Consider the following 15523-nt stretch of genomic DNA (forward strand, 5'->3'; position numbering starts at 1 on the left):
TGGGCAATTATATTAAATGGAGCATGGCAAACATATCACATGAACCATGGCAATTTTGTTTACCAACCCACAACAATACCATACTTCACATAGCGTGGCAAAAATACTTGAATGAGTTTGTACAGACTCATTTACCACAACCTAGATGGCATTTTTTTAATATTTTTCCCATGTCTACATCACATTCACTTTTTTTAACTTGCCATCTTGATGAAAACAACAACAAAAATCTTGAATTGCCATGCAAAACATCACAAACATTTTTTTTTTCTGATTTTGCTATCTTGTATGGATTTGTCCCTAATTTTTTTCATGAAACTAGTGCAAGATATTTTTCCTATTTTTTGCCATGTCTTGCATTTTTTTCTTCATAAATTGCTATGATTTTTGTAGAACAATTTGTTTTTCGTTTTTAGTCACATGGCAAGTGCTTTGAGTTTTTCCCTCTATATCATGTCAAGTTTATTTTTGGAATACTTTTATTTTTTGCAAAGGAAATTTAGTTTTTTCATGAAATCTGATGGTCAAATTCATACACCTCGATTGCAAATTTATATAACATAACATGGCAACCTCTTTTCTTCAATATAGCACGGCAACATTCAATTATAGATCATGACAATTTTCTTTCTTTTGCAACATGGTAGGGGGCATGACAAATGTAGTTTTTGAAGTATGGCAATTTCTTTTGTTTGCAACATGGCCAAAAAATACTTTTGCGGTGACCATGGCAATTTAGTTTAATGTATCATGGCAAATGTAGTTTATGGAGCATGTCAATTTTATTATATGCTAAAGACGGGTAGCATGCTTTTCTAAGTGCTTACATGGCAACTAATTGATTTTCTCTCTCAACTAACTAGGGCAACATCATTTGCTATGGCAAATTATCATTAATTTGAATGGCAATTTTACATACATTGAATACCTACCCTGTTTTGTTTTTGTAAATAGTTGCCCTGACAATGTTTGAAATGATTTTTTATACTAATGTCCATAGACCATGGCATCACATGAAGGATGGCGTTTTAATTAAAACACCATGACAAAATTTACATTTCCATTTGCCATGGCATTTTCACAGTAGTTGTGTTAATTTACATACTCGACAATTTTCTCATCCAAAAACATTGCAACTTTAATTGGAATACCATGTCAAATTTTAATACAAATATGCCATGGGAACTAGAAGCTTATGTTTGCCTTGTTTTTTGTTAATGATTTGAAAAAAATGGATTTTCATTATAGCTTGGCATTTTTTACTAATTCAGACTATGTGAATTTCTCTAATTAGACCACAACAAACTTAATTTATGTACTATGGCAAGGTTAATTCAAGTACCATCGTAAATTTAATTTGTGGACCATGTCAAGCTTAATTCAAGTAAAATCATGTCGACATGGTCTTTTTGACACTTGTTTGGTAATGTCCACATGGCAAATAAAATCACGCTAGATGTCAAAATTCTGTTTTTTGGTTTGTGATTCATGGTAGTTCTTCACATTATTTTTGCCATGGAAAATTTACTATTTCTTTTTTGTAATGACAATTTTATCTTTGTTAACATGGAAAATGTAACTACACTGCCATGGCAAACTCTTCATTTTTTTCCATGGCAATTTTACTTTTACTTTTGCCATCGCAATTATTACATTTTTATTTTCGACCATGTCAAATTAAACCCTTTATTTGAGTAGCACCACCATCAAGTCACTCATGTATTGCTGCCACCACATTTCCCCAACCTCAACAGCTACATCCGATGTGTAATTGGCACCGCTGTACCTGCATCCCTCTGCGCCAAGTCATCATCCTTAGTTTGCATCTCACCGTTGAAGTCAACCACCGAATTTGAAGTGAGAAAACCTCACAAAGATGTATCGGTGGCCACCGCAATCCACATCAAGGTCCCTGCCAGGACGAGATGACCAATCGTCAGCGTGGGCCCAATAGACAGCGGTGCATCAGATCTAAACATAGCAGCCACACTGACGATGCACATTGTTCTGTAATTATGATATATAACTCAGTACATGCAAAAATTGATGCTTTATCAGATCACTGAAGAAAGCTATGGAATTCAACTGCAAAAGTACGCAACTATATATGGAATTGACATGATGTGCCAACAAGATAGACGTATCCAATGGAGAGGTGCGAAGCTACTGCAGCAAGGAGCATGTACCCAGGGGAGCACATGCTTGCAATTATGGTTAAGGTTTGCATGCATTTATCGATGATGTACATAGTTTAAAAAAACTGGTGATGTACATAGTTGCAAATGCAAAGAAGGTTAGAACAACTTGAGCATATGATTTCGATTTCCCTTTCCGAAACCCCCCAGTCCATTCAGCATCATCTTCGCAGCAATATAGCTCGAATTCGGTAACATAATCCGGGCCAACATAGCCCCAAAGCCAAAAGGAAAGAATAAAATTCTGATTAGCAATGTTACCTCCTTGATAGATTGCCAGACCCACATCTTTTGAAACAACCAAGAACTTAAAAGACCAATTCTGACAGGAAGAAACCTTGAATCAAGATGCATAACCCTCAAAACAGGACTGCAAAATGAGACTTACAGATTCCAAATTAAGCTTGGTCCTTGATCTGCAAAACTTAGCCACGAGAAATAATTCCTTGAGATTTCTGCCTTCAATAAAGAATTCCTAGAGATTTCAAATTCACCGGAACTCCAAACTTTTTTTCCGGATCTTAGCTTGTAAACCTACGTTGACCGAATTTGAGATCAGAAAGGGCAATGGTAGAGAACAAGATCTGAAAAGCACAAAGAAGACAAGTGATTGTCGGGACCGGAGTGGTCAACGTGAGGGGTTGTGGGCGCCAGGACCGGAGTGGTCACAAACGAGGGGCGGTGGCTGCCGCGGCCGTAGTGGCCAGCACCAGCAGAGCGGGTAGGAGCCGCATGGCGCGAGGCGGAGTGTTAGTCTGCAGTTTCGCGCATAACTAGTAGAGATGTCAGTGGGGGGAGATGCTCTGATTTTGATCGTCGTCTCAGTGAGATTCGGGGTTTATCTGAACACTTTATTAGTCAACTGATACTCAACTAACCACATCAGCGCGTTGGAAAACACTACCTGTTTATAAAAACGTTAAGTGGGGTCTACGGAAATACTGTTTGCAAATGAATATAAATCGATCTGGAAATGTGACCTGCCGGGACCGGAATCTCAAGGAATTATTCCTCGTGACCCAGCTCTGAAAACTACAGAAGAACCTCGTCTAGCAAGGGAAGTATAGAGGCACATAGCCTTGTTCTCAGGATACTCAAGCCGGACAGAGTCTGTACGCACACAGTCTATTCTCGATGCCTCCCAAGCCCAGGTGGTTATAGCTGAATTGAAAACCAGGGCATCAAGGGGACACTAGACTAATAAAAACGAGCACCCCTGGCTGAATCCAAATGCAGGGTGAGTATGATATGCATGGCTCGTCAAGGTGAGGGTATCAACACTCTGCCCTAGGGGATGCAAGCGACCGGTAGAGCATAATACAACCTATCTAGTGTATTTGATTTATGTTTCGATCACAAGAGCTCTCTCCTACTATGCGTAGTGTATGTATATATAAGCAGCAAAATGACTAGTGTGAAAGAGTATTTCTTAGTTGCTAGTAGTACTACTTATGTGACCCAACATGCTTTGTTTTAAAATAATGAAATAAAGTATTTGTGATCCGCTGCACTCTCTGCATGGAGGCATCAGAAGCAATAAATCTTCCTTAAAATAAAGTACTACACTAGTTGGGAAAAATGTCATTTTTTTACCTAACAAAGGAGAAAGGGGCGTCCTTGATGGTGACGGTGGTAGCATAGCTGAGGATGTGAATGCTATCTCAACATGGTGTTACAGCTCCGGTTGGTGCCATGACAGTTGCTACTATATGCGTGTTTACGTATGTAAATGTGGCTTCGTCACCCTTCTTGATGTTATGTTGAGGACTCCGCTGGCCAATGAAAGATGCACCAAGAGCTATAGCCCGAGTTTCGGCTATGAGTTTGTTACCGTACATAGTAGCAACACTACAAACGAATATTATTCGGCTTTCTCTTGAATGAGTGTGTATGTGGTAAATAAAGGGGACTGATCAAAAGAGATCGGAAGAGACATTATTGCTAAAGACCCATAGTTTCCAAACATTAAGCCACAGCCAAAACTTATGCATGATCAAAGTGCTTCTTTGTTCCTAAATACTGCTAACCATGTATGCGTAATGCACGCCTCAACCAATACATGAAGAATTACACTTAAAACTTTTGGACACAATGCAAGCACCTTAATACTCCCTCTGTAAACTTTTATAAGAAATTTTAGATCACTACTTTGGTATCTTAAAACTTCTCATATTAGTTTACAAAGGTAGTACAATTCACACAAGCATATGCGATGCAGAGCGCACAAATCCTTAGTGTGTTCCTCTTATTCTGTCTGATTCCATTCCTATAGACCTCGATATCACATCTTGCATGTTTTCGACCACTGCCACCAATAATAACCACCATCGGTGATACCTCCTCGTACTACACATGGACGCCCCTCTCCGTTTTCGTGAATAGTTGAGCTCCATTGCCACTTTTATTCTTAAATTTCATAAGAGCATCTCCAACAAGCGCGCGAAATAAGTCATGCGCTGAATAAACCGCCCATTTGGCGTGCTCCAGCAGGTGTGCGGAAGTTTGACGCGCTAAAGAAAACAGCGCACCGGGAAAAAGCAGCATCGCGCGCAGCAGTTTTCGCGCGCATAGTCCAGCGCGCTAGGTAAAAGCGGCACACACGCCCGCCAACTGCCACACTTTGCCTCCCGCCGCGTCTTCTTCCTCGCCTCTTCCGGTGCTCCGCTGCCGTCACACCTTCTCCACGCCTCTTCCAGCGCCCCGCCGCCATAGCGCCTTCTCCCCCGCCTCTAGCGTGCCGCCATGCCACCGCGCCCACGGAGTAGCTCCGGCTTTCGCGGCATTCGTCTCCTCCCCTCCGGTGTGTATTACGCGGAGATCCGCTCCAACGATGCATGCCTTGGGCTCGGAACGTTCGAGACCGCCCACGAGGTCTCCCACGCGTACGACGCGGCGGCGTGGCGCCTCAGGAGGCCATGGGCGCAGATGAACTTCTTCGACAAGAGGACGCGCGAGCAGGCGCAGGAACTCACGCCTCCCCCGCGACTAATCTCCGAGGAGGATCGCCGCGTCCAGCAGAGGCGGGGGCGTCGCTTCCTCATCGCCGTGGCGGATGAGCACGCCATGGCGGTGTAGCGCGAGCGCTTCTCGCGGGACATCGTCACCGAGGAGTTCTGAGCGCAGAGGAGGGCGAAGCGAGCCGCACGTTGGGCTGACAAGCATGCGTGGAAGGCATTGGCGGAAATTCAGTGCCAGCTGGGACCTACGTCGACCTGGGACGAGGAAGATCCTCGGTGGGTCGACGCGTTTACATCGTCGGACTACACCACCGAGGAGGACGAGGAGTAGTTTTATCTAGTTTAAGCATCGTTTAATCTAGATTTGCATGGTATGAACTAGCTTGTGGTGTGGGCTTGAATTATGCTATGAATTTGAATTGTGTGTTGTTTCGTGTTTTTTCTTATGTGTTGTTTCGTGTTTTTTCTTATGTGTTGTTTCATGTTTTTTCCAAAGCAACGGCTGGTCACGCGCGCTGGATTTTGCCGCGCCTGCTGGCGCTACAGCGGCGCGCTAAAATTTGCAGCGCCTGCAAAAGCAGCCCACCTCCCCCCCCCCGCGCGAAATCGCTATTTCGGTGCTGTAAAAGGTTTTAGCATGCCACGCAACCGCGCGTCTGTTGGAGATTCTTTAAAAAAGTGTACAAGAGAATGCTCATGGAATAACACATACGAATAATGGCGTCCAAAGCCTTCCGAAGAGGATATGTAAACAACAGAAAATTCATATGTATATTGTATAAAACTAAAAAATAATACAAATCAAATATCACTCTAAATGAGTTTGTGCGTAACTGTCAGGACCCCGATTCTAAGTCACACCAGTCTAGCCTGTAACACCTCATATCACTTTGCGGCCTCACGCACGGTATTCCCACGGGTGTCGCCTTACCATGGCCTGGGACCGTTTGCGCCTTTTGGCTCACGTATATGATAGTGCCGCTAGCATCCATATGAAAGAGAACCCGGGCCGACATGACTAGTCGTGAACCCAAAATGGCACTAACTTACGGGGACAGGCATACATGAATCAACATCGAGCATGTCGGTCAGCAGCGTGCGAATCCGGGCTATAGCACTGGGCTAACAGGACTCCGGGAACCCGGGCTGTAGCAGGCTAGGCAGGACTCCGGATGTCACCGAGTGACATTTCCCCGAAGGGACAGACACAGGAACGAAGTGAATCACATGCCGGCCAGTCAAGTGTTCCGGAGCAGTAGTGCTGGGCTAGCAGGACTCCGGTGAACCGGGCTGTAGCGGACTACTATGGCTCATGGAAGCACAAGACTACATTTCCCCATAAGAGAGGCTACCAAGGATAAACAACTAGGTTGTCGGATCCCACACATACCAAGCATTTCAATCATACACACAATATGCTCGATATGTGTAAATACAACATGGCATCACAGCATAACTCTACGACTCAAGTATTTATTCATTAGGCTCCGAGGACCCAAGTATTACAAACATGGGTCTCATGACCCCAACATACAGAGCATACAAACAACAAGCACATGCGGAAGCATAACTTGTCTGAGTACAGATAACTATAAATGAAGAAGGCTGAGAAGCCTGACTATCTACAAGACCCTGCCGAGGGCACAAGATCGTAGCTGAGGTAACAAGCTAAACGTCGAAGTCCACGCGGAACTACTAGCGAGACTGACGTCTCTCTGCAAAAACATAAAATAGGCAAACGTGATTACAAATGTACCCAGCAAGACTTACATCAGAACTAACTACATATGCATCGGTATCAACAAAGGGGTAGTGGAGTTTAACTGCAGCAAGCCAGCTTTGACTCAGTGGCTAACCTGAACTACGACTGCAAGCAACTCTTTTGAGGTGGCGCACATGAGTCCACATATTCACCATATCAATACACCACTATGGATCCGCTCCCGTCTCCCTACGAGAAGGCCATCCATAGCACTCACGCTTATCTTGCGAGTTTTAGAGTATCCACTTTCACTTGTCTATGAACTGTACAGGCAACCCAGAAGTCCTTTACCGCGGACACGACTATTTGAATAGATGATGTTAACCCTGCAGGGGTGTACTTCTTCACACACGCTCTCACCACTTACCGCCGTTTACACGACATGTACTCAGCACCCTTCAAGCGGAAGCCCAACGAGGGTGTCGGCCACGGCCTACCTAAACACTCAAGTCTCTAGTCCAGGTTTATCGCCTATTCAGGTTCCATCCGCAGGGAGTCCGGCCGAGGTTTCCACATACGGCCCCGAACGATATGTGCAGGGTTCCCGAGACACCAAACGGGCGCCCGGTACACCGTGCCACGTGCCTACCGCATCGCAGCCCACCCCTCGAGTCAGCTCCGCGCACGACCTCCAGCATACTACAAACACCAGAAACTACTTGCAACTCCTGGACAGAGGACAAGGGTGGTTAAGAAGCCGAGAGGGTCCATTGGTTTCGGGCCCAATGCATGGTAGTAGCTGTTCAAGGATCACAAACACAGAACTCAGTTCCTTAGGACGACTTCAATGAAACAACCCACCATGTTGTAACGCCCACGATGCGGCTATATCTCCCACGTGTCGAGGCACGACTTAGCGGCATAACCGCATAGTGGTTTTGTCGCAAGAAGGGTCATCTTCACACAATCCCATGTAATGAACAAGAATGGGATAAAGAGTTGGCTTACAATCGCCACTTCACACAATACGTAAATATAATTCATACATCATCCAAAATACAAACATATAGACCGACTACGGTCAAATCCAGATGAAAATAAGATAACCCCAAATGCTAGATCCCCGATCGTCCCAACTGGGCTCCACTACTGATCATCAGGAAAAGACACATAGTAACGACCATGTTCCTCGTCGAACTCCCACTTGAGATCGACCCCATCATCTGTACTTGCATCGTCGGCACCTGCAACTGTTTTGGTAGAATCTGTGAGTCACGGGGACTCAGCAATCTCACACCCGCGAGATCAAGACTATTTGAGCTTGTAGGAAAGGATGGTGTAATGAGGTGGAGCTGCAGCGGCAATAAGCATATATGGTGGCTAACATACGCAAGAGAGAGCGAGAAGAGAAGCAACGGAACGGTCGTCATCTAGCAATGACCAAGAAGTGATCCTGAACTCCTACTTACGTCATACATAACTCAGACCGTGTTCACTTCCCGGACTCCGCCGAGAAGAGACCATCATGGCTACACACGCAATTGATGTATTTTAGCTGGATCAAGTGACAAGTTATCTACTACTGGACATTAACAAATTCCCATCTGCCTCATAACCGCGGGCACGGCTTTCGAAAGATAATACCCTGCAGGGGTGTCCCAACTTAGCCCATCATAAGCTCTCACGGTCAACGAAGTATAAACCTTCTTCCGGAAAGACCGGATCAGTCTCGGAATCCCGGTTTACAAGACATTTCGACAATGGTAAAACAAGACCAGCAAAGCCGCCCGAATGTGCCGACAAATCCCGATAGGAGCTGCACATATCTCGTTCTCAGGGCACACCGGATTGTCCAAGCTTCCGATAGGCCAGACCAGAGTTGCCCCTGGTGGCCACCGGCGACTGACAGGTTGGACCAATACTCAGAGGAGCACTGGCCTGGGGGTTTAAATAAAGATGACCCTCGGGCTCTAGAAAACCCGGGGAAAAAGGCTTAGGCGACAAATGGTAAAACCAAGGTTGGGCCTTGCTGGAGGAGTTTTATTCAAGGCGAACTGTCAAGGGGGTCCCATAAATCACCCGACCGCGTAAGGAACGCAAACTCAAGGAACATACTCCCGGTATAACAGAAACTAGGGCGGCAAGAGTGGAACAAAACACCAGGCACAAGGCCGAGCCTTCCACCCTTTACCAAAAATATATATAGATGCATTAATTAAATAAGAGATATTGTGATATCCCAACGTATCCATGTTCCGACATGGAACAACTTCAACTTCACCTGCAACTAGCAACGCTATAAGACGGGCTGAGCAAAAGCGGTAACATAGCCAAACAACGGTTTGCTAGGAAACGATGGTTAGAGGCTGACATGGCAATATGGGAGGCATGATATAGCAAGTGATAGGTAGCGTAACATGGCAATAGAGCGAACAACTAGCAAAGCAAAGATAGAAGTGATTTCGAGGGGTGGTCATCTTGCCTGCAAGGTTCTCAGAGTTGTCGAAAGCTTGATCCTCGTAAGCGTACTCAACAGGTTCCTCGTTCACGAACTCGTCTCCCGGATCTACCCAAGACAAGAACACAAGCAATGGAACCACAATCAACCACGAGAAATGCACAAGCAACATGATGCAAAACATGTATGATATGCAAGATATGATATGCGATGCATATGCGTGCTCCGGAAGGAAAATGATGAACAAGGCAGTAACTTGGCAAACCAAGCATGCCACTGGAAAGATGATATGATTTCGGTCGAAATCGATATAAAGATCACCGGAAACGGATGCACGGTTTGCAAATGGCAAGCAAAACAAGAATGACACGAATCTGCGATTAACAACATGATAGCACTTAAAATGCAACAAGCAACAATGCTATTGCACCCCAACATAGCAACCAAGCACATGGCAGTGATCTACAGGAGATGCTTGACAAAAGATGAACACTGAGCTACGGCTAGATCACAACATATCAAGCTCAAAGAAGCATGGCGAAAGTGCAAAAGATAACAGGATCACAGACTTAGTGAAAAACTGGACATGCCAGAAAACAGCATCAGGTAGCAATGTTCAGAGCACGAAAACAACATGCTAAAAGAGCTTAACATAGCAAACCAAGGCATGGAAGTGTTCTACTAAATGCATAGGACAAAAGTCCCTTACTGATCATAAGCGAAAAAGGACCAGAAGATATGATGGCAAGCATGTAAACATAGCAAGTTTCGTTATCAGGTTCCAGACTTTGCAGAAAACAGAGCATGGCAGAAACAATAATATGAGGACATGTTGGTGAGCTTGATGCACTCACTACAGAGCAACGCATGACAAACCAAGCATACCTACAGCAAGATGGCATGTTTATGAAGCTATCCATGGTAAGATTATAAGCATAGCATGTATGGATCAACTACAATAAGCTTGGCAAAATTGCATATCATGTGAAGAATCTGCCAGAAATATTTTATAGAAACAGTAGAGCAAGATTGGGTCATGCTATGGTACTCCATAATTGCAAACAAGGGCAGGAATGGAACAATTACAACTATAGCTACAAAACATCTTTACTTAACATCTCCAAAATATGCATGGATCTCTCTGTAGCATCAAGTTTACATGGCAACAAAATAACAGCAGACAAGGACTTAGAGAAATCAAAAACATTACGGAGCCTACTTTGCATGCTTGTGCTAGTCACCACATAGATCACAAAAATACATGGCATACACCCTTGGAAAGATGGCATGGCGTACAGCAAAACACATGTAGAGCTCATGCCCATCAGATGCACAGATTTAATGATACAAAAATGACAAATCTCCTAGTTCTGTTAAGAACCAGCAGATAACAGCAACTAGCCCTCTTGCAACAGAGATTTCGACATCAAGATGACCTCTAATGAACATGGTGCAATTGAACAAAATGTAGAGAATCACGAGAAGAACAATTTAACATATTACACGCGTGAAACGAAGCTACATGCAAGGAGTTATGCAACAAGGAACAGGAGAATATGCTGTAAGAATTCAAGGACTTGGCAAAATCGGAGGGGGTTTCGGGTCAACCTCTGCGTTGACCCCGATCGGATCTGGCCAAGGGCTGAGGTCGAGCTCCCGTTCGCCAGCGACGACGGCCGGAGAGGGCGGAGGTGAGGCAGGCGGCCGGAGGCAGAGGAGGAGGCGAGGCCGGAGGAGGAGGACGGAGGGGCGCCGACGCGGTGGTCGGTGCGGGCGGCGCCGGCGGCGGCCCGCGGGAGACGCCGGGCGCGGCGGCCAGGGCGCGCGGCGGCGGCCGGCGAACAGGCGGCGGCGCGGGTCGGCGTGCGGAGCCGGGAGGCGGCGGCGCGGGCCGGCGGCGCGAGGAGGAGAGAGAGGGCGCCCGGGTGACGTGGCGCGCCCTTATTGGCTGCGGCCGGCGGCGGGTTGTGTCCGGCGGCGTATGGACACGTCCGGCGCGCGGAGGGACGAAGGCTAGGGTTTGGTCTGTGTTTCGTTTTTGGGGGTCTCACATATAAATAGGTAGAGGGAGCTAGGAGGCTCCAAATGAGGTGCGGTTTTCGCCCACATGATCGTGATTGAACGAACTAGAGTATAGAAGAGAGTTTGGTGGGTTTTGGGCTGGTTTTGAGGGGGGTTTTGCTGCAACACACAAATGAACTTTGCGGATGCCCAGTTAACCGTTGGAGTACCAAACGACCTCCAAATGGAACGAAACTTGACCGGTGGTCTCCGGGTGGTATACTAGGGCCACTTGACAAGCCTCGGTCCATTCCGAGAAAGTTTGACACCCGCACACGAAAGAAAACAAAAGGGGTGCACTGGAGGAGATAGGAGCGCTGGATTGCGAAACGGACAACGGGGAAAATGCTCGGATGCATGAGACGAACACGTATGCAAATGCAATGCACATGATGACATGATATTAAAATGCATGACATGACAAAATGCAAAACGAAAGACAAAACCCGACCACGGAGGGAATATCATAGCACATAGCCGAAAATGGCAAGAGTCGGAGTACAAATATGGCAAGTTACATGCGGGGTGTTACAACACTCCACCACTACGAGAGGATCTCGTCCCGAGATCTAGGATGACACCGGAGGGAAACGGAAGAGGAAAAGGTAAAACAAAGTTGCTTCTTTGACAAACGAGTGAAACCAAAGAACCTTGAGAGGTCGCAAAGCTTGAGGAAATGACACAACGGAGATAAGCGAATTGTGAGCACTCCGTAGTAAACGGAAGCAAGGAACACCATGAGAACCTTGAGGTTAATTGACACGATAGTTATTTAAACCACTCCGGTTAAAACAAGATAGGGAAGGAATAAGAATGATATAATTTGGGCAGCACTCCGACTGTAAATGGAAGGAATTTAACATGATCTTGACAAGATGAGAGGATACTCGATGAATTTAACAACACACTGCCTCCGTAACTCATGAAAGAATGGCACAAAGGGTAAGAAAGATTTCAGACAGCACGCCGGTTAAAACAAGATAGGGAAAGAAGATGATCTTGACAAAACAAGAAGATGGGTTCGAAGAGAGCGATATCACAATGCCTCCGGTAGAAATGAAAAATGCAATGAAAAGAATGGAGAAGAACGGAGTTGATGAAAAAATCAACAAGGAAAGGATATGAACTTCGTGGGCTTATGGAGACATCTCGAAACTTGAGGTGAAATTCTGCCACTAATGAAAACAATTGCTTGCTTGAGATCAACGAAGAGATGAAAACTTCTCTCGCTGAGAGGATAGGAGAAAACTTGGAACTCCGGAAAGAAAGATGAACAAATGAAATCAAGAATTTTGATGAACCTCCGGAATAAGGAATTAATCACTTTGATGAAACAAGAATAAGAATAACATTATGCTTAGCCTTCACCAATTTAGATTGATGACAAGCAATGGATTTGGCATACTACTTATTCTCATAGAAAGGATTAAGATAGATATAGCGCAAACTTGAGAAGGACTTCAACGAAACACCGGTGGGATTTAACCAACGAATAAATCAATATGAAAACCAGAGAAAAGGAATCTTGAACGAACCACCGTAAGAATTGAAAATAATTGAAGAAAAGAGGACGAAACACCGTAAAAATTAAAGAACGCGCGAAAATACTTGAGGGAATTTAGATACGTGAGAACGAATAGATCACGAGCTGACTAGAGGATACTTGAACGATGCACTGGAAGAATTCGAGAACGAGAGCTGAAAGCTGAGAATGAATAATTCTGAGATGATGAGTTCCAGAGAATCAAACTGAAAAGACTCCTGAATTTCTCCGGATGGGTGAAAAGAATTCTCACAATGAAAACAATTATGAGAGGACGGCAAAGAGTTAGAACCATGAATCTTTGGAAGAACGGGTAAGGATTTAAGAGGAACTCTTCTTCGGTCTTCAAAATCCGAGAATGACGATGAGAAACACCACCATGAATTGTTGAGATACTCCGGGATGAAAATAAGAAAGGTTGAACCAACAATGAAAAGAATTTGGAAGATCTTGGAAAAAGGCATCTGACTGATGATAACTCATTCTTACGTCAAACTTCGAAAAGAATTTGGGAATAACTCCAGAAAGAATTAGAAGAGTTAGGTAAGATCCTGGGAAAAGACCTGTGGGTTAGGGCCCACTCAAAAGAAACACCGTTGAAATGATTTAAAAGAGATATTACGCCGGTTGAATTAAATGGCTTGAATGAGGTAACAACCTCGAAATAGTTAGAATTGATGTGGAGTGGAAACACGAATCTTCAGAGATACCTTCAGCACTCCGGAGCAATTGAATAGCAAACGGGGAATGATTAAGAGATGAACCAACATACGAAAACACTTGAAACGAGGAAGGGAATATGATCAACATCGAAAGCTTGAATTGAATCCACCGGAGAAGAAAAGGAATGAAGAATGAAAAACTTGAAGAACATCTTCATGAGAACCACCGGGTAAGAACATTGGTTGAAAAGAATGAAGGGACTTCGCATCAATAAAAAGGATACTTGATTAAGAAATCCGAGTCCTTAAAGAAAAAGGGTGGGAGGGTGGGAAAACAAAGACAACTTGGGTCGGATGAAACGAACACCATTGAGAAAAGCTTAGAATTGATCTTGCGAACGTTGGAATAACTGGATGCACTTGAAGATAAACACGCCGGTTGGAAAAGAATTGGGATGACAAACTCGAAGGTCAAGAAGGATTAGTATCCCCATAGGAATATGAGAACACCACTTAGAATAGGGTATGGAATCAACACTTGACATTGAAGCAACTCGAATACCACAAATAAAAACAAAACAAAGGATTGGCTCACAGAATAAGCCGGAACAAACATATGATAGAGATTTCGTCCGAAATTTTCGTGGTGGGGCCCACACGGGCTCAATCGTACAGCACCATCATGTACAAGGCTGTGCACATGACATACGAAGCGTCCCCGAGTCGGCATAGCCAAGGACTCTTTAAGACACTACGAGACCACTGTAAAACCAACCGTGGAAAGGCGGACCACTAGACGTCGAACCCCAATCTCATATCATGCGTCCGTCGGAAAGATATCCTAAGGCTACTTGAATTCCCACTTATAAACTCCTGAAACTTTCTGGTTATGCAATCTGGTGTAGGGGATACAGGGGACACAAAATATATCACCCAAACTAGCAATCCCTAGATCCAGCTGTATCCATCCGTCAACACATAACCAAGAAACCTTCGGAAATCGTTTACCTCAACCTTCGAAAAACATCCGTTATACAAGTTATGGAAATACTCCCGAACTCCCGCCCCAGTACTGGGTGGCGTCGAGGTGATCTCACCAACAACTGCATAAAAGAGATTTCGATGTCGGCGAAACTCAGGTATTCCAGAACTGCAATGATAAAATTGTGATGACAACACCTCGGAGCTCAACTCCCCGGGACACTGCCACAACCCCTAAATGTCAGGAGGCACCAAGAACAATGTTCTCGTCACAAAACCATCGGAACGATTCCAAGATACCCGCGTGATCCTAAAATTTTTTTTAGTGAAATTTGAGGAGAGAATAGTCAAGACTTCTACGTCAGGAGACCTCACCAGAGCGACGAAGGGACTGAGGAGTAAAAAGAATCCTACTCTCCGATATATATAATCCTAAGACTCAAAACATTTTTGTTCTAGACTCAACAACGCCAGCGATTCGATCAAGCAGGGGACTCCTAAGTCGGGGATGGCTCTGATTACCAACTTGTAACGCCCACGATGCGGCTATATCTCCCACGTGTCGAGGCACGACTTAGAGGCATAACCGCATAGTGGTTTTGTCGCAAGAAGGGTCATCTTTACACAATCCCATGTAATGAACAAGAATGGGATAAAGAGTTGGCTTACAATCGCCACTTCACACAATACATAAATATAATTCATACATCATCCAAAATACAAACATATAGACCGACTACGGTCAAAATCCAGATGAAAATAAGATAACCCAAATGCTAGATCCCCGATCGTCCCAACTGGGCTCCACTACTGATCATCAGGAAAAGACACATAGTAACGACCATGTTCCTGGTCGAACTCCCACTTGAGATCGACCCCATCATCTGTACTGGCATCGTCGGCACCTGCAACTGTTTTGGTAGAATCTGTGAGTCACGGGGACTCAGCAATCTCACACCCGCGA

The 15523-nt window shown here is 44.8% G+C and overlaps 1 protein-coding gene across 1 annotated transcript; it reads left to right on the forward strand.

The window, feature by feature from the left end:
- The first annotated feature begins 4937 nt into the window (after positions 1 to 4937).
- On the forward strand, positions 4938 to 5270 carry LOC109775180 (ethylene-responsive transcription factor 1B-like). Its single transcript, XM_020333930.1, has one exon. It carries the CDS (start codon positions 4938 to 4940, stop codon positions 5268 to 5270), a length of 333 nt encoding a protein of 110 aa, XP_020189519.1.
- Positions 5271 to 15523: the final 10253 nt, after the last annotated feature.

The sequence above is a fragment of the Aegilops tauschii genome, chromosome 6, assembly GCF_002575655.3.
Source record: "Aegilops tauschii subsp. strangulata cultivar AL8/78 chromosome 6, Aet v6.0, whole genome shotgun sequence".
Lineage (NCBI taxonomy): Eukaryota > Viridiplantae > Streptophyta > Magnoliopsida > Poales > Poaceae > Aegilops > Aegilops tauschii.

What these genes read in the sequence shown, in the direction of transcription:
- LOC109775180 (XM_020333930.1), top strand. Translation starts at nt 4,938, where the DNA reads ATGCCACCGCGCCCACGGAGTAGCTCCGGCTTTCGCGGCATTCGTCTC.